Source organism: Cherax quadricarinatus, chromosome 19, assembly GCF_038502225.1.
Source record: "Cherax quadricarinatus isolate ZL_2023a chromosome 19, ASM3850222v1, whole genome shotgun sequence".
NCBI classification, from domain to species: domain Eukaryota; kingdom Metazoa; phylum Arthropoda; class Malacostraca; order Decapoda; family Parastacidae; genus Cherax; species Cherax quadricarinatus.
In genome coordinates this window covers 48,012,001-48,034,057 of record NC_091310.1, presented here as the reverse complement: position 1 = coordinate 48,034,057, position 22,057 = coordinate 48,012,001, and the positions used below count along the sequence as shown (strand labels likewise).

General features: G+C 37.4%; 1 protein-coding gene and 1 pseudogene across 8 annotated transcripts in view; both read left to right on the top strand.

Annotated features, from left to right (window-relative positions):
• Window positions 1-595: 595 nt before the first annotated feature.
• LOC128688386 (vitellogenin receptor) overlaps window positions 596-22,057 on the top strand; it is a 103,579-nt gene continuing 82,117 nt past the window's right edge. For 6 of the 8 annotated variants that reach the window (XM_053776230.2, XM_053776228.2, XM_053776231.2 and 3 more), the window contains exons 1-10: window positions 596-752; window positions 5,832-5,956; window positions 7,566-7,682; window positions 9,200-9,317; window positions 11,747-11,872; window positions 14,262-14,378; window positions 16,504-16,632; window positions 17,176-17,276; window positions 17,398-17,512; window positions 17,621-17,792. In XM_053776230.2, the coding sequence (XP_053632205.1) occupies window positions 683-752; window positions 5,832-5,956; window positions 7,566-7,682; window positions 9,200-9,317; window positions 11,747-11,872; window positions 14,262-14,378; window positions 16,504-16,632; window positions 17,176-17,276; window positions 17,398-17,512; window positions 17,621-17,792 (1,190 nt within the window). In that variant the 5' untranslated portion in view covers window positions 596-682. The remainder of the gene's footprint in view (window positions 753-5,831; window positions 5,957-7,565; window positions 7,683-9,199; window positions 9,318-11,746; window positions 11,873-14,261; window positions 14,379-16,503; window positions 16,633-17,175; window positions 17,277-17,397; window positions 17,513-17,620; window positions 17,793-22,057) is intronic. The other 2 variants (XM_070086806.1, XM_053776229.2) reach the window with 2 other exon arrangements.
• Window positions 19,512-19,630, top strand: LOC128688434 (5S ribosomal RNA; annotated as a pseudogene).

Here is a 22,057-nt window from a genome sequence, read left to right as displayed (position 1 = left end):
GCCTGGTCACAGACCGGGCCGCGGGGGGGCGTTGACTCCCGAAACCCTCGCCAGGTGGCCCGTGGCCTGGTGGCAAAAGCTCTCGGTTCACACGGTGAGGGTCAGGGTTCGATTCCCGACAAGGGTGGAAACATTGGGCGTGTTTCCTTAGACCGGATGTCTATGTTCACCCATCAGTAAAATGGGCACCTGGGTGTTTGTCGACTGGTGGGAGTCGCATCCTGGAACAAAATTGACCTAATTTGCCCGAAATGCTCTGCATAACAAGCGGCTTTCTGTTGTAATATGTCATTGATGTCAGCTAGGCCTGTATAATTTGTACATGTACTTGTAGAAATAAAGATATTATTATTAAACACCTGACAGTTTACTGTAATCCCTAGTTTTTCAAGGCTTAAATATATGCTTCATACCCGGGTACAGTCGATAGGCTTAGAAAGCAACAATTGATTTTAACCTTGATCCCTAATTTAACGACTAGAGTATTCTTGACGGGCAATATCCTATTAACTTAGAAAATGAGGCTAATGACCTCTGGTGGTGGAAACACCTAAAGCAAGGGAAGAACTAGGTAACTAACTAGCAGAGGGTTGGCAGTGCCTGTTAGTGGTCTAGTGTGTGATGTTGGTGGGTCATTGTTGCTGGGTCAGTCTGTGTGTCTGATATTAATTATACTTGTATAATGACTGTGTTCTTGGTGTGGCTCCTGTGTCTTGCTCTGCCTTCTCTTATCTCTGGCCTCAACACCACAGGTAAAATCTTAGTCTGAAATCATATCTGAAGATGCGCTTATTGTATATATATGTATATAAGAATAAAATGTAATGGACAGTTGTCAGTGCTCAATAATAACCCACATGTAGACGAACTCAGGAGGTTAGTTGATGTATATTTCGACTCCTTTATGGGATCCTCTTCAGCAGATCTACAAAAAAGAGGTCGAAATATACAGATCAGTTAATCTGTTTGTCTCCATGTATGTTATTATTGAGTAGATGTATATATGTGTAGTCACCTAACTGGACAAGGGTTAGCTACAAGCAAGATATTGTACTGGATTGCCTTTATATAAAATTAACTTGCATGTTGAATTTTTTAGTTCGAATACAGTACTTGTAGCTAGTCATGAAAAATCAAGTATCAGTTTTTTAATGACTTAACCTACAATATCTGTTGATTTCCTTGTGAACGGCTCTTGATTGGAGGAGGTTGAACTTACCTTCTTTGGTTGTGCCAAGGGGGCTGAATCACCCCAAAAATTCTCCCTAAACCCCCCAGAATTTTCGCAAAGCCTCCCAAATTCTCCCAAAGTTCACACCCAAATTCTCAAAAAGCCCTCGAGTTAAAATAGTAATTATAATAACTCCGCCTCAGAACAAGTCACCCCCCCCCCCTTTTCCAACCAGAAAGGCACCCCCCCCCCCAGAAATCCTTGCGTTGCCCCTGCCTATCCATCCATCATTCCTGAGTGTATGACCCTACGGACTTAGCGCATCCTCATGAATATAATAATATGAAAGTTTTGAAAATAATTTGCTTACATCAATCTATGTATATTGTGCATCTAATAAACGCACACACATGTTCCTCATTCTTATCAACATATAGATAGTACATAAAAGAAATTCACATAAATTTTAGAGGGATTGTGGGGAAGGTGGAGCAGGAGAGGAACAGGAAGTGTGTAAGAGGTGGAGGGAGGGAATAAGGGGAAGGTGAGGGAGAGGGAGGAAAGGAAAGAGAGAGGAGGCAGTTGAGAGTAAAGAGAAGAGGGAGTATAGGAGAGTAAAGAGAAGAGGCATTTAAAGAGAGGAGGCAGTAAGGAGAGGAAATGAAAGGATGAACTCAGTCCTTGTTGGGTACATGTAACATCCACACTAGGGTAGGAAGGGGTGTGTTGCCCTAACCTTATCATATAAACATCCATACATTCACTTATGTTGTATACTCTTCCCCTCCAAGTATTATATATGTCATGCATTAGATTATTATATACAATTATAATTTTATTTTACATTCTAATTTTTGTTAGTGTTATTATTAAACTATATATCCAAAACTATCCAATGTTCTCCCCTCGGTAATACTATTGAGGAGTTTGTTCCACTTCTTTATGACTTTTGTAAAATCTATGCTTCCTAATATCCTTTGGTCACCCACAGGATGGGTTTGGGGTCCATAATAAAGATATAAATTAAATTAACCTGTATCCTTTCTAAATCAGAATGTCAAACTTTAGCCCATTGCTGTGAGCCCTGTTTTGGATAGATTTTTTTCAGTATGTTATTTGTATCTCCTTCATTTATTCCCCTCAAGGGAGGTTCCTTGATCTAGGGAATTGGATCTGTGCTCTGGTTCCCTGAATTGAGCCTGAATATCTTAAATGTTTCTCACAATTATATCACATAAATGTTAAACCTAAAACCCAATCTAACTTTATTATTTTTTTAAATACACTACCTAACAGAATACTCCATTCTACTGAATGTACAACAATGCATACAACCATATGACCTGTCTTTGTAATACTCACTTGTGCTTTATAGTAATCTGTTTACATTAAAGTTTTATCACCGATGTCATCATTGCTTAGTTCATCTTAAGTTAATTTTAAGCCAGCCCGTAATGCTATGCATAGTATAAGTGGCTTTGGCATACTGCTATTTTCTGTATTTTTTGTACCTCTGTATGTGTGCACAAATTTTTAAATAAATAAATAAATAAATAAATAAATAAATACCTTCCGTCCCCCCCACATGCGCTGTATAACCCTACGGGTTTAGTGCTCCCCATGATTATAATTATAATCCTTCATTTATTCTTGTTTTCCATTTGTGCACCTCAGTCAGCCTCTCCTTCCCCCCCTGGTTGATCAGGCGCTGATCCACCAGGAGGCCTGGTCACAGACCGGGCCGCGGGGGCATTGACCCCCGAAACTCTCTCCAGGTAAACTCCAGGTAGTGCAAGTTCAGTTCCTTCAGCTTATATTCATAGGAAAGATTTCTGATTTATGGACCTCCTTTATCCTTCTTTTTACATTTTCCAGCATATCTATATCCATTCTGGTGGCTAAAGCTCCCGCTTCACACATGGAGGGCCCGGGTTCGATTCCCGGTGGGTGGAAACATTTCGACGCGTTTCCTTGCACATGTCCTGTTCACCTAGCAGCAAATAGGTACTTGGGTGTTAGTCAACTGGTGTGGGTTGCATCCTGACGGAAAAGATTGAGGACCCCAGTGGAAATAAATTAGTCCTCGATGACGCACTGACTTTCTTGGGTTATCCTGGGTGACGAACCCTTCGGGGTTAAAAATCCGAACAAAATCTTATCTTAATATGGAAATCATAACCAAGCTAATAATACATAAACTTGAAGTATAGCATTAGGACTTCTATTATTTACCTTTGATACGATGTCAAGAATTCTATTAGCTTTATTGCCAACACTTTTGCACTACTGTCTTGGCTTTACATTTTTTTGCTGACCAGAATTTCTAAATCTTTTTTGCACTCGGGATCGTTATGGGCTACATTACTTAACTTAAAAATACCATAGTTTTTTCTTAGGATTGGGACCTTATATTTGTCTGCATTGAACAACATCTGCCACTTATCTGACCACATCAACCTACCTAGTTCCTTCTGTAGCTTTCTAGTGTCCTCATCTGAAATTTGAAGGCTTGTTTTAGTGTCATTGGCAAATTTGCTTATGTTGCTATTTATTCCCTTATCTCTCTCATTTATGTAGATTGTGAACTTAGGGGTCCCATTACTGACCCTTGTAGCACAACCATTGTAATGGGTCCCTATTCCAATTTCTCCTCAACTCAGGAGAATTTATTCTGTACCATCCTTATAGAGAATAAACTTTGATGTGGAAAAAGACACTTATGTACAGTTCAGGACATTTATTAAAGGAAACGTTTCGCCACGAGTGGCTTCGTGGCGAAACATTTCCTTTAATAAATGTCCTGAACTGTACATAAGTGTCTTTTTCCACATCTTGTCGGTATCACCATACCATTTCCTCAATAAACTTTGAATTTGAATGTGCTGCTAATTTCTTCATCAGTCTCCTGTGTGGAACTCTTATCAGATACCAGACTGAAGTTCATATATCAGAATCGAAAATCAAATCAAAATTTTTATTTCTTTGTGTGGTATCAACAAACTACAGGTATACAAACTGTAGTTTAGTTTTTCTTTTTAGGTCACCCCGCCTCGGTGGAATACGGCTGGTGTCGAAAAAAAAAATCCTTCAAAGTAGCTTTGCACTGCATACCTGGAGTATAATTGCATTAGCAGTTATTGATTACATTAACTTTCACATAATTAAGATTGGCTGAGTGGTCTATTATTTGAAGCTAAGGACCTCCTGCTTTGTAAATGGTTATGACAGTTGCTATTATCCTATTTGTAGTGATCTGGTGAAGAGGCTAACCAGTCATTTGCTAAGTTATTCTTAACATTTCCTTGAAACCTTTTGAAAAAAGCTCGTCAGGGTCCGGTGACTTGTTTGGTCTCAGTATCTGAGAACCATGTCACTAGTGACACTGATCCTGTATAATTTACAAATTTTGATTTCTTGGATATTTGCATCTTGTGTAAAAAAAAAAAAAAAAAAAAAAAAAAAAAAAATAGTAGTGTCAAAAATTGGCACATTTCTTTGTCACTAACATTAGGCTGGTCCTAATTACTGTATATATAATTGGGCCTATCTTTTCCCTAATCTGGTTTCTATATGTATCTGAAAGAAACCTTAAGGATTGATTTTTAATTCCCTCAACTTTAATATTTCTCATTTGGCTTTCCTTATTTCATTTTTAATTTTTTATACAAGATGGATTTCCAACATGGAGACAATGCAGTAAAACAATTACTGTATAATTGCTTATTACTAAGGCCTTTCTCAGACTAATAATGAGGCAACCTTATTTAGGTCACACAATATAAATTTTGTCTAGGAAGTAGGTCAGGTGCAGGAAGGGCAAAGGTAGTTGTAACATTAAATTTCCACTAATCATAGCCAACACAAGGATTTTGCATAGTACAGTATGTGTATTTTTTACTATATTTACAGTGGAAAGTATTTTCCAACTATTATGGTTGTGGTTCCTGGCATGTTGAAAAATTGCTGAGCTATCTGTGAAAAACTAACAGAACACAAGATTTCTGTTAAGCTCAGGAACTAAAGACATTCCAGCAGTTTTCCAAGGTTGAGTGTAATGCATGGTCATATAAAGAGAATTATATATACATATATATTTTTTATTATTTTTTTATCACACTGGCCGATTCCCACCAAGGCAGGGTGGCCCGAAAAAGAAAAACTTTCACCATCATTCACTCCATCACTGTCTTGCCAGAAGGGTGCTTTACACTACAGTTTTTAAACTGCAACATTAACACCCCTCCTTCAGAGTGCAGGCACTGTACTTTTCATCTCCAGGACTCAAGTCCGGCCTGCCGGTTTCCCTGAACCCCTTCATAAATGTTACTTTGCTCACACTCCAACAGCACGTCAAGTATGTATGTCAAGTACATATGTAGCCCATAAATTAAATTAACAGTATTCCAAGGAACCCCAATGGAAATAAATTGTACTGTTTGACTATATTGCATTATCTTAGGTTAATTTTGATATAATTAAACATAAGTCCAAAGCAAAAACTTCGGGTTTATTTCTTGAATGTGCATTATTTCAAGCTGGTACCCTTTGATTCAAGCTGTATATCATATCTTTTTAGTTCTCTATATTTGAATGGATGACACAGCTTCATGGTAAATTGAATTTGATGAACATTTTATCCATTGCACCATGTATTTTTCAGTGGTGTGTGACAAGATGCAGATGTTTCAGTGCAAGAGTGGTGAGTGTATCACAAATTTCTGGCATTGTGATGGCACCACAGACTGTCCTGACAACTCTGATGAAGACCACTGCCATGAGGGAGAGGTATGTAATCTTTGGCATGTAAGTAATGTGTATTTGTTGTGTTATACTAAAGGTTAGGGATGGGGCAATAGCAAAATTTTTGCTGACTACAATAGTACTCAATTTTTGGCTGAATCTGATACTCTTCCCCCCCCCCCAAGAATTATGAAATGTAAACACACCTTGTAACCTTTGCGAAGAAATAAACTTTTGTTTTGTTTTTGTATCGTTTCCAATATTTCAGTTGCCTCTTATGACACGCATGGCTCGTGGAGGAAGGATTCTTCTCCACCTCCCCATGGAGATTGATTACTGTTCATTATATACAAGGAATGCTTATTGCCCAATAGATATTAAATAACCCAGTGAAATTAAATATTAAGTAACCTAAATTATTTGAGATGCCAATGTCATTACTCATTACAGAAACCTATGTAAGGATTACAAATTAAAAAAGGAAGCACAGAATTTATAAATCTCTTGACATATTTAGTTATCTGATGAAGACATTTTCAGAAATAAATTACAAAAATGAGTCTAAATAATTTTTAATTATATTAAACATAAAACTAAATTATTATTATTATAATAAAAAAGAAGCGCTAAGCCACAAGGGCTATACAGCCTTAAAACTAAAACATCCAACATTCTCATAATAGTACTGTTATATAAAGTTATCCTTTTTGAAAACTAAAAGAGTACATTATTGTACTAACTGGGAATTGAAAATCTAAAATTATAGTTCAGAACTTGAACAATCTCCTGGAATGAATTAAGTTTGTATCCCGAGGTACCACTGTATATGTACAGTGGACCCCCGGTTAATGATATTTTTTCATTCCAGAAGTATGTTCAGGTGCCAGTACTGACCGAATTTGTTCCCATAAGGAATATTGTGAAGTAGATTAGTCCATTTCAGACCCCCAAACATACACGTACAAACGCACTTACATAAATACACTTACATAATTGGTCGCATTGGGAGGTGATCGTTAAGCGGGGGTCCACTGTATATTGTTCTAATAGCTAAAATAAAAGATTCTCAGATTGAAGTTAAGGAACTTCATTTTCATTTTTGGAAGTTGATTTATTCCAGTGAGGAGAATGGAAAGCCATTAAACATTTTGAGTGAAATCCTTTGGTTACTCTTTTAGTTTTGAGGGTTGTGCACCAAAGGTGGCAAAAGAAAAATAGGAAATGGGGGGAAAAAAGTGGGTTGTCTATCAGTAAAAGCACTGAACAATTAAATTTCAACAATTAAGAACCCTATGAATTTGGGTGTTCAACTGTTCTATATTAGTAAAAAATACTGACTTACTAGAATGTACTTTATACTGTAAAGAAAAATGCTACAAGTTCCAGTTAAAATTATTTGATAAAACTCAAACAGAAAATCTTCCGTCCTGCTTGGCAATAATTAAAGACAAGTTGGCTTATAATTTATGCATCTTTCATTACTTATTTGAGCCCATTTAGAACTGCAAGTTCTGTTTAGCAAGCTATCAGAAATTTTAGAAAAGCTTGAAGAATTATGGTATGAAAGAACCATAATTCATAACATAGGAAGTTGTATTTAAATGGACACTTTTCTTAGGTGATGCATATAAACTAGAGCTTATTTTATGTGTAGGGTGATGGATGCAGCAGCCACCAATTTGCCTGTGCTTCTGGAATGTGCCTTCCCTACTCCTGGCGCTGTGATGGAGAGATGGATTGTCCAGATAGTTCAGACGAAGCAGACTGTGTGGTAAGATATTACTGTTTTCATATTTATCAACTTGATTTGCATATCTGTTTAAATATACAGTATAGTTAATAAACTTCTCAAAATTAATTCAGTATATTGTTCATTGGTACAGTAATTAAATATAATGCTACTGTCCCAGTTTCATATTTTACTATTATCTAATTACCTTCACAAATTCTCTAGCTGTAGGTGGATACATGTTCTGGTTTAGAAACCTTTTCATAGAGGAAAGGTGAAACAATATGGACCCTAGAATTTTGAAAAGCAGCATTGGATATTTTAATATGCATGTGACCTTCCATGTAACATATATATGCCTTTCTTGAAATCTCAATTCATCTTTTATACACAGGCAAATTGAGAAATGCATATGTTGCACAGGCTTATTATAAAATAGCCTACAGATATTTAATTGAAGAAATGCTGAAAACTTACATTAGGTCAAAATTGAAATATCCATGTGCTATGTGGTGTCCACATCTTAGAGGAAAAAACACATGGACCAGAAAGAAAAATCCAGAGATATAAAATTGATCCCCGAGTTAAGAAATATGAGTCGTCATGAAAGATTGAAAAAAACATTGATGCCAACATTGGCTGATGATGATAATGATCTTTTTTTTTTTTTTTTTTACTAAGTATAGTTTACACCTGTTTCAGAAAGGTGACATTATTGATTTACTTTATGGAAAGCCTAGGCTGGAAGTTTTAGTAAAGCAGTTTACTATAATGTTTGTGGAGGCTATTGCAAATGTTAGTAAAATATAACTGCAATTACTCATCTAAATTTAAGTACTACTGCACAGGACATACATTAAACTGAAGGCCAATAGACATTACATCGTGGGCAACACTTAGCCTATACTATACACACAAAATTTACTTGCTTGATTCAAAACAAAAATTACAATAAGAGATGTATGTAACTGTCAAGTTTAGCAGAGTGAGTGATACTAGCTACTTGAATTACAATACAAGATATGGTGAGATAGTACAGTATGTCTTTCTAAATTTGAGGGGAAAAAGGAGATACGAATTGATAAAAGGATATAAAAGAATAGATAACAGTAGTTTTTTGATACTTTCAACTGGGACAAAAAGAGCAACAGAGAAATTAAGAAAAAATGAAGCTGAAGGGATGCTGGGAAATTTTTCTTTACAAATTGTGGTAAAAGAATGGAATAAATGAAGAGAAAGTATTAAGCGCTACAGTCATTGGAAATTAAAAAATATATTTCCGTATGATGAACGCATATAATGAAGATGAGTACGCCACAAGCGTAGCTCTGCTCCTGTAGCTACAAATAGGTAATTACAGTTGTCTGTTTACATTATTGATAAAATATGGCATTGTAATATGGTTTATTTATGAATGTATTAGTATACATTTACCAGTAAACCAAGTTAAAAGGGTAACTTTGGCAAGTGATTTAATTATATAAGTATTGTGGATTGATTTTTGCATGCTAAGTATATAAATACATAATGACATTAATTTTATATTGTTCTGGTTTCAGATTGCCAGGAAATGCACAGATAACCAATATGAGTGTCACAATAGCCAATGCATTTCACTTAACCTTCTCTGTGATGGTATGCAGGATTGTGTTGATGGAGACGATGAAAAAAACTGTGGTGAGTGATCTGTGTACATATGTGGTTTCTTCTCACATACCACATGATTCTAGCATTGTAAATTTTAAAGCTCTGTTCCTCTTTATTCATACAAAAATTATTAGTTTATTACTGAGGGATAATTGTCCCCTTTTCCTTGGGCACAGAGTCCTGGCACTCTGGCAGTGAGGTTTGAGTGGCTCCAGTATCTGATGAAGAACCCACCATTTTGTTTTTTCTCCTAAATAGTACGGATTTTTTTTTTTTCTTGTCAAAATTTGCTGTGACTTAATGCACACATGACTTGGAAGGGATTATGGATATTGTTTGGTCTACAATTAATGGCATTAGAATTTTGATTATTATACATATTGTAATTAGATAGCTGCCATATCTGGCTATCTTCAATAGACCCCTGGCTGTCTTCAAGAAGGCACTGGACAGGCACCTAAAGTCAGTACCTGACCAACTGGGCTGTGGTTCGTACATCAGCTTGCATGCAGCCAGCAGTAACAGCCTGGTTGATCAGACCCTGATCCACCATAAGGCCTGGTCTCAGACTGGGTTGAGGGGGCATTGACCCCCAAAACCCTCTCCAGGTAAACTCCAGGTAATATGACAGCAAGTTAATCGTGATAGGAAATTGGTCTTGATAGTAACCAATTTTTCAGTACAGTAGTTAAAAAATGATGACAGTGAATAATAATGATGTTAGCAGCTTTATTAAAAGCATAGAATAGCTAATTATTATAATGCCTTGAAAATTACACAACTCAATTTTAGGGGGTATAGTAAGTTAAATCTTAACTGAAGGGGAGGTTTAATAACTATCAAGGTCACTTGGTTTTTTTCATAGTAGGCACAAATTGTGCAGTTTACCAAACAGTAGAGTATAATAATCATAATATAATCTAGGTAGTAAGCTGGTAGACAGCAACTCCCCAGGAAGGTACTACTGTCCTGCCAAGTGAGTGTAGAACAAAAGCCTGTAATTGCTTTACATGATGGTAAAATTGCTGGTGTCTTTTTTCTGTCTCGTAAACATGCAAGATTTCAGGTACATCTTGCTACTTACACTTGGGTCACACTACACATGCTTGTACAAGCATATATGTATATAGACACCCCTCTGGGCTTTCTTCTGTTTTCTTACTAGTTCTTGTTCTGGTTTATTTCCTCTTATCTCTATGGGGAGGTGGAACAAAATTCTTCCTCCGTAAACCATGCATGTCGTAAGATGAGATGAAAATGCTGGGAGCATGGGGCTGGTAACCCCTTCTGTATACATTACTAAAGTTAAAAAGAGAAACTTTTGTTTTTCTTTTTGGGTCACCCTGCCTCGGTGATATACGTCTAGTTTGTTGAAAGAATAATAATAATATGTAATAATAATATCTCTTTCTACAAGTACATGTACAAAGTATACAGGCCTAGCTGACATCAATGACATACTACTTTATAGAAAGCCGCTTGTTATGCAGAGCATTTCGGGCAAATTAGGTCAGTTTTTGTCCTCGGATGTGACCCCCACCAGTTGACTAATGCCCAGGTACCCATTTTACTGGTGGGTGAACATAGACAACCGGTATAAGGAAACGCCCAGTGTTTCAACTCTAGCTGGGAATCAAACTGGACTCTCACCGTGTGAAGCGAGAGCTTTTGCCACCAGGCCACGGGCCACCGAGCTAGTTTGTCAGAGGTACACTTATGTATGTACCAAATATTATAACATAAAATCACTTCCATAATTGGGATTCATCACATTTCCCTTCCTAAATTTGTAATTTTTGGTATGTATATATCTTTTCTTTTCTTTCAACAAACCGGCCGTATCCCACTGAGGCAGGGTGGCCCATAAGGAAAAACGAAAGTTTCTCCTTTTAAATTTAGTAATTTATACAGGAGAAGGGGTTACTAGCCCCTTGCTCCCGGCATTTTAGTTGCCTCTTACGACACGCGTGGCTTACAGAGGAAGAATTCTGTTCCACTTCCCCATGGAGGTAAGAGGAAATAAAAAAAGAACAAGAACTAGTAAGAAAAATATAAGAAAACCCAGAGGGGTGTGTATATATATGCTTGTACATGTATGTGTAGTGTGACCTAAGTGTAAGTAGAAGTTGCATGTTTACGAGACAGAAAAATGAACACCAGCAATCCTACCATCATGTAAAACAATTACAGGTATATTATGTATGTATTCTTCTTTCTTTCAACGTACCAGCCGTATCCCACTGAGGTGGGGTGGCCCAAAAGGAAAAACTTAAGCTTCTCCTTTTAAATTTAGTAATACATACAGGAGAAGAGGTTACTAGCCCCTTGCTCCCAGCATTTTAATCGCCTCTTACGACACGCATGGCTTACGGAGGAAGAATTCTGTTCCACTTCCCCATGGAGAATTATGTATATATATATATATATTTGTGTTAAAATTGTTTTGATGTAATTTGCAGGCAAGCAAGGGTGTCAGGAGTCAATTAATAGCTTCCTGTGCAAGTCTGGAGGGTGTGTCAGCACAGACAAACTGTGTGACAGTCACAATGACTGTGATGATGGCAGTGATGAGGGTGACCAATGTAGTAAGTTTTCTTGTGCATTTTACCATACTGTTTTTAGCATATACACGTATACTGTATGGAGAACTAAGATAATCACCTATAATATTTTTGACCCTGAAGTATCAATGTTTGAATTATAGATTCAGGTCTACATTTACAAATAATGTTTCAAATATTAAAAATCATAATCTATCAAGAGTGATTAACATCCTCTTGTTAGCTTAGTAACAATAATTCACATCAAATAGCATTAGGAGTCAGGTGAAAATGAAATAGAGGCATTGGTCTTTAATTATCAATCTCTGTACAGTACATAGGCTTACTTGAATTTACCTGGCTACTTGTAGGCTTCCATTTCTGATGTCTTTTTTAGTTATGGACATGTATATATAATCCAATGACAATTTGAGTAATTTTATGCATACATGTACTGTCTTTTAGGCGAGTGTAAATATAAATTTAGGAGTTACAATGAGTAGAAGAGAATTGAATATTGTATACCTGGAGAGGGTTTCGGGGGTCAACGCCCCTATGGCCCAGTCTGTGACCAGGGCTTATGATGGATCAGGTCCTGATCAACCAGGCTGTTACTGTTGGCTGCACACAACCCAGTGTACAAACCACAGCCCGGCTGGTTAGGTACTGACTTTAGGTGCCTGTCCAGTGCCTTCTTGAAGACAGCCAGGGTTCTATTGATAATCCCCTTATGTATGCTGGGAGGCAGTTGAACAGTCTTTGGCACCTGACACTTATTGTGCTGTCTCTTATGTTAGTGGTGCCCCTGCTTTTCATTGGAGGGATGTTGCATCATCTGCCAAGTCTTGCTTTCATAGGGAGTGATTTTTGTGTGCATGTTTGGTACTAATCCCTCTAGATTTTTCAAATGTATATGTATCATCATCTCTCTCTCCCACCTGTGTTCTAGGGAGTAGGGAGGAACTTTTAAGTGTTCCCAGTAATTGAGGTGTTTTATTGCAGTTATGCACACCGTGAAGGTTTTCTGTACATTTTCTAGGTCAGCAATTTCACTTGCCTTGAAAGGTGTTGTTAGTGTGTAGCAATATTCCAGCCTAAATATAACACGCAACCTGAAGAGTCATCATGGGTTTGGCATCCCTACTTTTGAAGGTTTTCATTATCCATCCTGTCATTTTTCTAGCAGATGTGATTGATAAAAAGTTATGGTCTTTGAAGGCGAGATCCTCTGACATTATCGCTGCCAGGTCTTTTACATTTTTTTTTCACTATTGTGTAGTTGGAATTTTTGTACTGATAGTTTTAATTTCCTCTCATTTTCCATGTTGAAGTAATTGAAATTTCTCATCATTGAACTTTGTATTGTTTTCTGTGGCCCATTTAAAGATTTTGTTGATGTCCACCTGAAGTCTTGCAGTGTCTTCCATGGAGAACACTCATGCAAATTCGGATGTTATTTGCAAACAAAGACTTGGTGCTGTGGCTTACATCCCTGTCTGTCAGATATGAGGATGAGAAACAGGATGGAGCAAGTACTGTGCCTTGTGGAACAGAGCTTTTTCACCATAGATGCCTCAGACTTTACTCTGTTTACTACTACTCTTTGTGTTCTGTTTGTTAGGAAATTATAGATACATTTACCAACTTTTCCTGTTATTCCTTTATCATGCATATTGTGTGCTATTACACACTGGCCACACTTGTCAAAGGCTTTTGCAAAGTCTGTGTATACTACATTTGCATTTTGTTTGTCTTCTAGAGCATCCAGGACCTTGTCATAGTGGCTCAGTAGCTGGGACAGGCAGGAGCGACCTGCCCCCAGGTGCGCACACACACCTGGGGCTAAAAGATGTGTAAAAGAGATTGATTTTGGGAGATGTTAAGTGAATGTTTAGGGAATTTTGAGCTAAGAGAGAGAATTATTGCATTGGGGGGATATACATGCTAAAATGGGCAGGACGTCATGGTGACCCAAAAAAGAAGAAACAAAAGTTGTTCTTTTTACATTTAGCAATTTATTCAGAAGAAGTTACTAGCCCCTTGCTCCCAGCATTGTAGTTGCCTCTTACGACATGCATGGCTTGTGGAGGAAGGATTCTTCTCCATTTCCCAATGGAGATTAATAAGTATAAGAGATTATATAGGGCAGAATGATAGTAGTTTATTATGCTATGTATTATGTGATAATTTATAGGATAGCATTTTATCTTCACTTCAAAAGCCTGTTTTTTTTTACATTTGATATTTGAGTACTGTAGTGCAGTAATTGTTTTAAATTGCCTAAGAAATCTTGTATAGCTAATTTTTATTTTTGGTTCTACTACTTATACTGTCCCTCCTACTGCTATTGCTCTTTTTTACTACTATTCATTCTCCTCCTCCTTTTACCTCAGTGAAAACTGCTAGCAGTATCATAGGGTAAATTGTATTTCAGATGAGACATGCGTCGAGACCAAGTGCATCTATCAGTGTTTCAAGACTCCAGTGGGACCTCAGTGTGCTTGTCCTCAGGGTCAACATATTGATCCTCTTAATTCTTCAAACTGTCTAGGTAACTGATCTCAGCTGTTTTACATCTTGCAAAAACAGTGATTATGAATGAGTGAGGTGAAAGTGTTGAATGATGAAAGTATTGTCATTTTGGGGATTTTCTTTATTTTTGGGTCACCCTGCCTAGGTGGGAGATGGCTGACTTGTTGGAAAAAGAAAATGGAAAGCCAATAGTATGTGTAGTATTTCAGACAAATTAGATTAAGACTAAAACTACTAAACATTGAGAAGCTTATGTAGATGTGAACATCTCTAAAATTTTAAGTTAGGAAGAAATAAATAATAGCTGATATACAAATTACAAGGAGTAATGTCACATGCTTAGCACATATATTAAACTGTGCATGAGCCTACTGGCTCATGCACAGTTTAATATATGTGCAAGGGAAGCGGGCAATATGTCAGTTTTGTTGGATGGTACTGACGAGTTTAATAACCATTGCCTAGAATCATCAGTTATAAAACTAACCAACACCATCAAACAAATCAATGGGATCTCTACTTTGTTAGCTCCCATACTGCATATTGTATTAAACAGAACATGGACAAGTAAGCTACCTGCAGTGTTCCAACCTCATTCCAGTACCTAAGCTTGTGATGCCACTCTGTGAACTAGATAAGCCACTGTCTTTCATAAATGTTTGATAAAACCCAGTGCTGGGTGAAGCATACAAGTAAAGGACTCCCCCCCCCCCCCTCTACACATTTCTTGTTCACAAAAATCTACATTAAAGATGAAATAGACATAAATCCAGTTCAGAAGTCTCTTGCTAACCGTCAACAAGCATGGGTCACCATAAGGAAGTAAATATGAGTGGTGAGGTTGTGCCAGTGCCATTAGGTACATAAAACACATGCCACCTACTTCTTAAACCAGGTGTTAACTAAGCAGTGTGGAGAAACCCCAAGTAATATACTTAACAACCTTAATCAGATCTGAATCAGTATTTGTGTATCTTTGGTATGTAATTCAGTGGTTCATCACTGTATTAATGCAATTAGAGTAAATTTGGGCTATTGAAGTGATTGTAATCCATAATGAAAATGACAATGAAAATCTTTATTTCCATGAAGTACAGTATAGGAATAATTAACATGTTAAAGAGATTTAATGGCAAGTCCTTGCTTATGCAGAGCATTTCAGGCAGCCTTAAAATTAACTTATAACTTCTGGTCAGTTAGTTAACCCTTAAACGGTCCAAACGTATACATACTATACCTACTGTACAACTATGATATACTCCTTAGTGTTAAGTAGACTGTAAGCCAATAATGTTAAGTTGGCCCATAATGCCTAGGCATAATAGAGGCTCTTTGCATTGCAACCCACTATTGTAAATACTAAATCTCAATGCACTGTTTGCAAAGACATAAAATAAATAAATAAATACGTTCACCTGCGCAGCGCCCCGAATATTTTGAGAATTTTTTTTTATAGGAAAAAAGAGCATGTGGTACCCAGGTGTCACCAATTTTTTTTTCCTATGACTCACACTTGAGTGCACACACCCATTCTCTCGTGTCTAGGCGACTCAGGCCTATCGTGCCAATGTTGAATGATGACAAATAAAATGTATATATACGTTTGGGGGGCTACGCAAGAGAACATATACATATATACGTTTGGACCGTTTAAGGGTTAATTTAGTTTATTAGAATTTTGTGGTTTCAAGTTTGATGGTTAAACATTTTATATACATACCATTTTGGTATAATGTTTGTAATGGTGAATATTGAAATAGTAAGTATTTATAGTTAAAATGAACACTGAAATAGTATATTGGTAACAGTAGGAATTATTATTTGTTAATTTGAATTGGGTGAACAGGTTTTTGATATTCTTTAGGATAAATGATTATGCATAATTTGGGTGTGATTAAGCATATGCTTTTTAATTATAGTTGAGTCAGGTAGCAGACAGGGAACATTTTGCATCTTTCAGTAGGGAGTTCCAAATTTTAGGACTCTTGATTTGGATGTAGTTCCTAGATAGGGCGAGTCAAACGTGTAGTAAACCAGGTATTTATTTCTTGTATTGCCATGAAATTGTGTAATTTTAAACCGTATCTTAAATTATGTTCCTATATTGCATTAAGCCTCCTTAATGATTGTTCTCTCCTTGTTAGATGTAAATGAGTGTGAAAGTGACGAAAGCGTGTGTGACCACTTCTGCACTAACAATGATGGAAGTTACACTTGTTGGTGTGGTGAAGGATACGAGCTGCAGACAGATGGAGTAACTTGCAACACAAAAAGTATGTTATTAGAGTCAATGAACATTGTTGCTTTTCAATTTTTTTTTTTTGGGGGAGGGGGTCAGTTTTATCATGCATTAAATTGTTGTCTGAGGTAAATATGGTAAGCCTAAATTAAAAACCACTAAAATATGGTTGTAGCATATTTGTGCATTGTCACAACAGTGATTGATTTTCTTCATACCTGAAATACTATACGTACCTCAATCAGCCTCGGTTTAAATATTTTAAATAAATTTTAACACCCTTAACCAGTTTTGCTGTAATAATTTGGCGAAAAGTTGAAAAAATGAAATGGGTGATTCTTTATATTTTTCACATACCACAGGGCAGTACAAACATTGTATAGTCTTTAAAACAAATTAAGGAAGATTACCTCTAAGATAGTTTGAACTTCAAGCCTTGATTAAAATCTGTTCTGTCTTGGCGTAGGTTTTAATTTTATCAATAATATTTACCTTACCTGCCTCGGTGGGAGACGGCCGACTTGTTGAAAAAAAAAAAAAAAAAAAAATTTACCTTACCAGAGTTTGCCTGTTCCAGAGCATGAACGAGCCTTCTTACTAGCAGCAGTGGACAATGGTATAAGGTTGTTTAGCCTAGATCATTCTTCTTATACACAGGTTTTTATAGGAGACAAAGTGGTAAATATTGCACTACTGTAGTTTAGCCTTAAATTAAAAAGTACAAAATGAATATATCTGTTAGTATATTAATTTTTATTTCCTTGCATAAAGTATAATAAAAATTGCTCTGTCTAAATAGACTGTGGGCGTTGCCTATGATCCTCTGGATCATGTAGTATATTGGAGCGACCTGGAGGGCATCTACAATATACCAGTTCACCCTAGACAAGCTCCTTCAGTTGTTGTTAATGAAGGTTTGAGACTAATAATTTTCAGTTACTCAGTATTATTAATAAAAATACATATAGCAATAATAAAACCATAGAAAATACATTGATTTATAATGTTGGTTATTGTTACAGGCATTGGACGGGCTGAGTCTCTTGCTGTTGATTGGATGGGGAGGAATCTATATATAGTTGACTCAGTAAAACATCAAATACTAGTGTGTTCCCTGGTTGGTACTGCATGTCATGTACTTATCAGTGACCAGGGAGGAGACCCAACAACTATTCAACTTGACATTAAAAATAGGTATGAAAGTAATGAACACAGTACAGTAATCCTTAATTTGCAAGTAAACATTGACAAAAAAACTATTCCTTATGAGCCATACAAAGAGGTTATTGCAGTTATTACAATTTATTGTATTTTTTTAATTTTGGAAGATAAATTTGAATATTATAATACAAATAAAATTTGATACAATTGAAGGCTTAGAAAAAAAACACTAATTCTGTTATGTAATTTGGGCAATCTAATCACAAGGCTTTAACACTACCTGAACTAGATCTATTCTTGGCCAGCTCTTCCCTGCTGTACTTACAAAAGCCTGTCCGTCACCTAGGTATACAGTTTTGCATGGGTACATTCCATGGGTACATTCCACAACTTGAGTCTAAACTTTACCTGCATCTCTGCCACAAGGAGTAAGTCCTGTTCTACCTATTATGTTTTCTTCATTCACCTGGAACCCATCTCATAGTGCAGTTTTTGTGATAGGGAGTGGTAGCCCTTTTCTCATTGTGTGAGACTTCCTTTTGTAATTTGGTGTTCAGATGTGAGCTGCTTTCCTAGATTGGCCTTGATGCAACTGTGGTCAGAGATGTTGGCTTCTCTCTATGCAGTCTATAGATGGTGTTTGAAATACATATTTGTGGGTAGTTGCCAGTGACCCCTAAGTGCCAAGCTCCAGTGATAACCTTGGCATATTTCTTGGAGCATAATTTTGTTCATACTTAAATGATTAAGATCTTTAATGATGGGTCAGAGAGTGTGATGTTGCCCTTGCAGTGATCACGGGTGAGAACTCATATTGTGCACAGTTGTCAAATGAGGCCTCTGTGTTCAGTGTTGAGTTCCATGCAATACCCGGTGATTTTGTTCTGATAACTTGCTTAGTTGGATTTCCTGTGTTTGCTCTCTGATCTGGTGCAGTATACTTATGTTTACCCTGTGGTCTGAAAGATCTAGGATTATTCAGTCAATCTCTATACCTGAACTCCACAAGGATATAGGGTTCTGGGGTTACCAGGCCATGCTGGTGTCCCAGAAAATAAGCAGCCAGATGCTGCAGCAAACACAAAATACAAATACAGATGAAATATTTCTTTTCTACAGTATACAGATAATGTAGCTCACATGTAATAATATTTAGTGAAGGGATTCAGGGAAACCGGTTACTTTCATAATAGCTGAACTTGAATCCTGGAAATGGGAAGTACAGTACCTGCACTTTAAAGGAGGGGTTTGGGATATTGGCAGTTTGGAGGGATATGTTGTGTATCTTTATATGTATATGCTTCTAAACTGTTGTATTCTGAGCACCTCTGCAAAAACAGTGATTGTGCGAGTGAGGTGAAAGTGTTGAATGATGAAAGTATTTTCTTTTTGGGTCACCCTGCCTCGGTGGGAGATGACTGACTTGTTAAAAAATAAAATGTAATAAAATATGTATTGTTAGGCACAAAAGAAAGCCATTAGCATGAGGTGCATTTTGGGCAAACTAATCCTAGTGCTTAAAGACTACTTAAGAGCCAGACATTGATTATTAAGTAGGAGTTCTTAAATCTACAAAAAAGAGAAGTAGCTATATGAACAATAGTACAGTTTTAAAAGTATGAGTTCTATAGTGAGCTTGCTCTATAGTAGTCATCTGAATTAGTGACTTAATGGGCTACGAACAACAGACATGTCCTCAAAAGTGGCAGGCCCTGTGGGTCCTACAGATGAGAAGCAAGTTATACAGGGTTTGGCAACAGCCATACCACATTGAATGCACCACTCCTTGTCCAATCAGAGGTGTTAAGCAATGTTGGGCTTGGTTAGTACCGGGATGGATGACTGCTTGGGAACCCCAAATGCTGTTGGCATCAGTTTTGTCTGCCCAAAATGCTCAGGCATCCCAGTGGGTTTCTTTGTGTTTAACAATATTTTATAACGTGTAAATCACACATTGTACAGTGGACCCCCGCATAACGATCACCTCCGAATGCGACCAATTATGTAAGTGTATTTATGGAAGTGCGTTTGTACGTGTATGTTTGGGGGTCTGAAATGGACTAATCTACTTCACAATATTCCTTATGGGAACAAATTCGGTCAGTACTGGCACCTGAACATACTTCTGGAGTGAAAAAATATCGTTAACCGGGGGTCCACTGTATATACAAAGAGGTGGTTCGGACATGTAGAGAGAATGGAGCAAAACAAAGTGACTTCAAGAGTGTATCAGTCTGTAGTGGAAGGAAGGCGGGGTAGGGGTCGGCCTAGGAAAGGTTGGAGGGAGGGGGTAAAGGAGGTTTTGTGTGTGAGGGGCTTGGACTTCCAGCAGGCATGCATGAGCGTGTTAGATAGGAGTGAATGGAAACAAATGGTTTTTAATACTTGACGTGCTGTTGGAGTGTGAGCAAAGTAACATTCATGAAGGGGTTCAGGGAAACTGGCAGGCCGGACTTGAGTCCTGGAGATGGGAAGTACAGTGCCTGCACTCTGAAGGACGGGTGTTAATGTTGCAGTTTAAAAACTGTAGTGTAAAGCACCCTTCTGGCAAGACAGTGATGGAGTGAATGATGGTGAAAGTTTTTTTTTTTCGGGCCACCCTGCCTTGGTGGGAATCGGCCAGTGTGTTAATAATAATAATAATAATAATAATAATAATAATAATAAAATGCGTATATTGTGGTTTTTATAACTTGGGTGCCTATAAGGATCTCAGGAGCTTGGAGGAGTGTGTTGACATTAACAGTTTAATGGGATTTTTAACTAATGTTGGTTATTTTAGCTTGGCATGAAAGTTTATTTTTTTTTTTTTTTCAACAAACCAGCCATATCTCCCCACGAGTACAGAAAGGTTTCCTAGCCCCTTGCTCCCAGCATTTTAGTCGCCTCTTATGACATGCATGGCTTATGGAGAAAGAATTCTGTTCCACTTCTCCATGGAGATAGTTGATGTTATTCTATTTTATTTATGCTAATACACTAGTTTTCATTGTTCGCTAATTTTACCTTAAGTGCTCTTGTGTGTTATTTATTTTTTTATTGCTAAGTGTGCTGAATGATCACTCGGGTTAAAATGATCTTCAATCTCTAAACTACCAACTTGCTAACTTTTGAGGTTTATGATAGTAATATGGTTCATATATAAGAGCTTATTCATTTTATTATAGTATTCATAAGGAAGCGCTAAACATGTAGGGGTCATATAGAACCTGGGAAATGTTCAAAGAGGCCCTTCTGATGAATTTCCTAAATTCAGTGTCCCTCCTTACTGGTACTCTAATATAATTTTTTTTTTTCAACAAGTTGGCCATCTCCCACCGAGGCAGGGTGACCCAAAAGATAAGATAAGATAAGATTTCGTTCGGATTTTTAACCCCAGAGGGTTAGCCACCCAGGATAACCCAAGAAAGTCAGTGCATCATCGAGGACTGTAACTTATTTCCATTGGGGTCCTTAATCTTGTCCCCCAGGATGCGACCCACACCTGTCGACTAACACCCAGGTACCTATTTGCTGCTAGGTAAACAGGACAATAGGTGTAAGGAAACATGTCGAAATGTTTCCACCCGCCGGGAATCGAATCCGGGCCCTCCGTGTGTGAAGCGGGAGCTTTAGCCACTAGGCCACCGGGCCACCCAAAAGAAAATATTTTCATAATCATTAAACATTTTCACCTCATTCATACATAATCACTGTTTTTGCAGAGATGCCCAGAACACAACAGTTTAGAAGCATATACGTATAAAGATACACATCTCCCTCCAAACTGCCAATATCCCAAACCCCTCATTTAAAGTGCAGGCATTGTACTTCTCATTTCCAGTACTCGAGTCTGGCTATATAAAAATAACCAGTTTTCCTGAATCCCTTCACTAAATATTACCCTGCTAACACTCCAACAGCTCGTCAGGTCCCAAATATCATTTGTCTCCATTCACTCCTATCTAACACGCTCACGTATGCTTGCTGAAAGTCCAAGCCCCTCGCCCACAAAACCTCCTTTACCCCCTCCCTCCAATCTTTTTGAGGATGACCCCTACCCTGCCTTGCTCCCCCTATAGATTCATACTTTGATCCATTCTCTCAAAATGACCAAACCACCTCAACAACCTCTCTTCAGCCCTTTGACTAATACAGTACTTTTATTAACTCCACACCTTCTCCTAATTTCCATACTCTAGATTCTCTGCATAATATTTACACCACACATTGCCCTTAGACAGGACATCACTGCCTCCAACCACCTCCTCACTGCAACATTTACAACCCAAGCTTCACACCCATATAAGAGGGTTGGT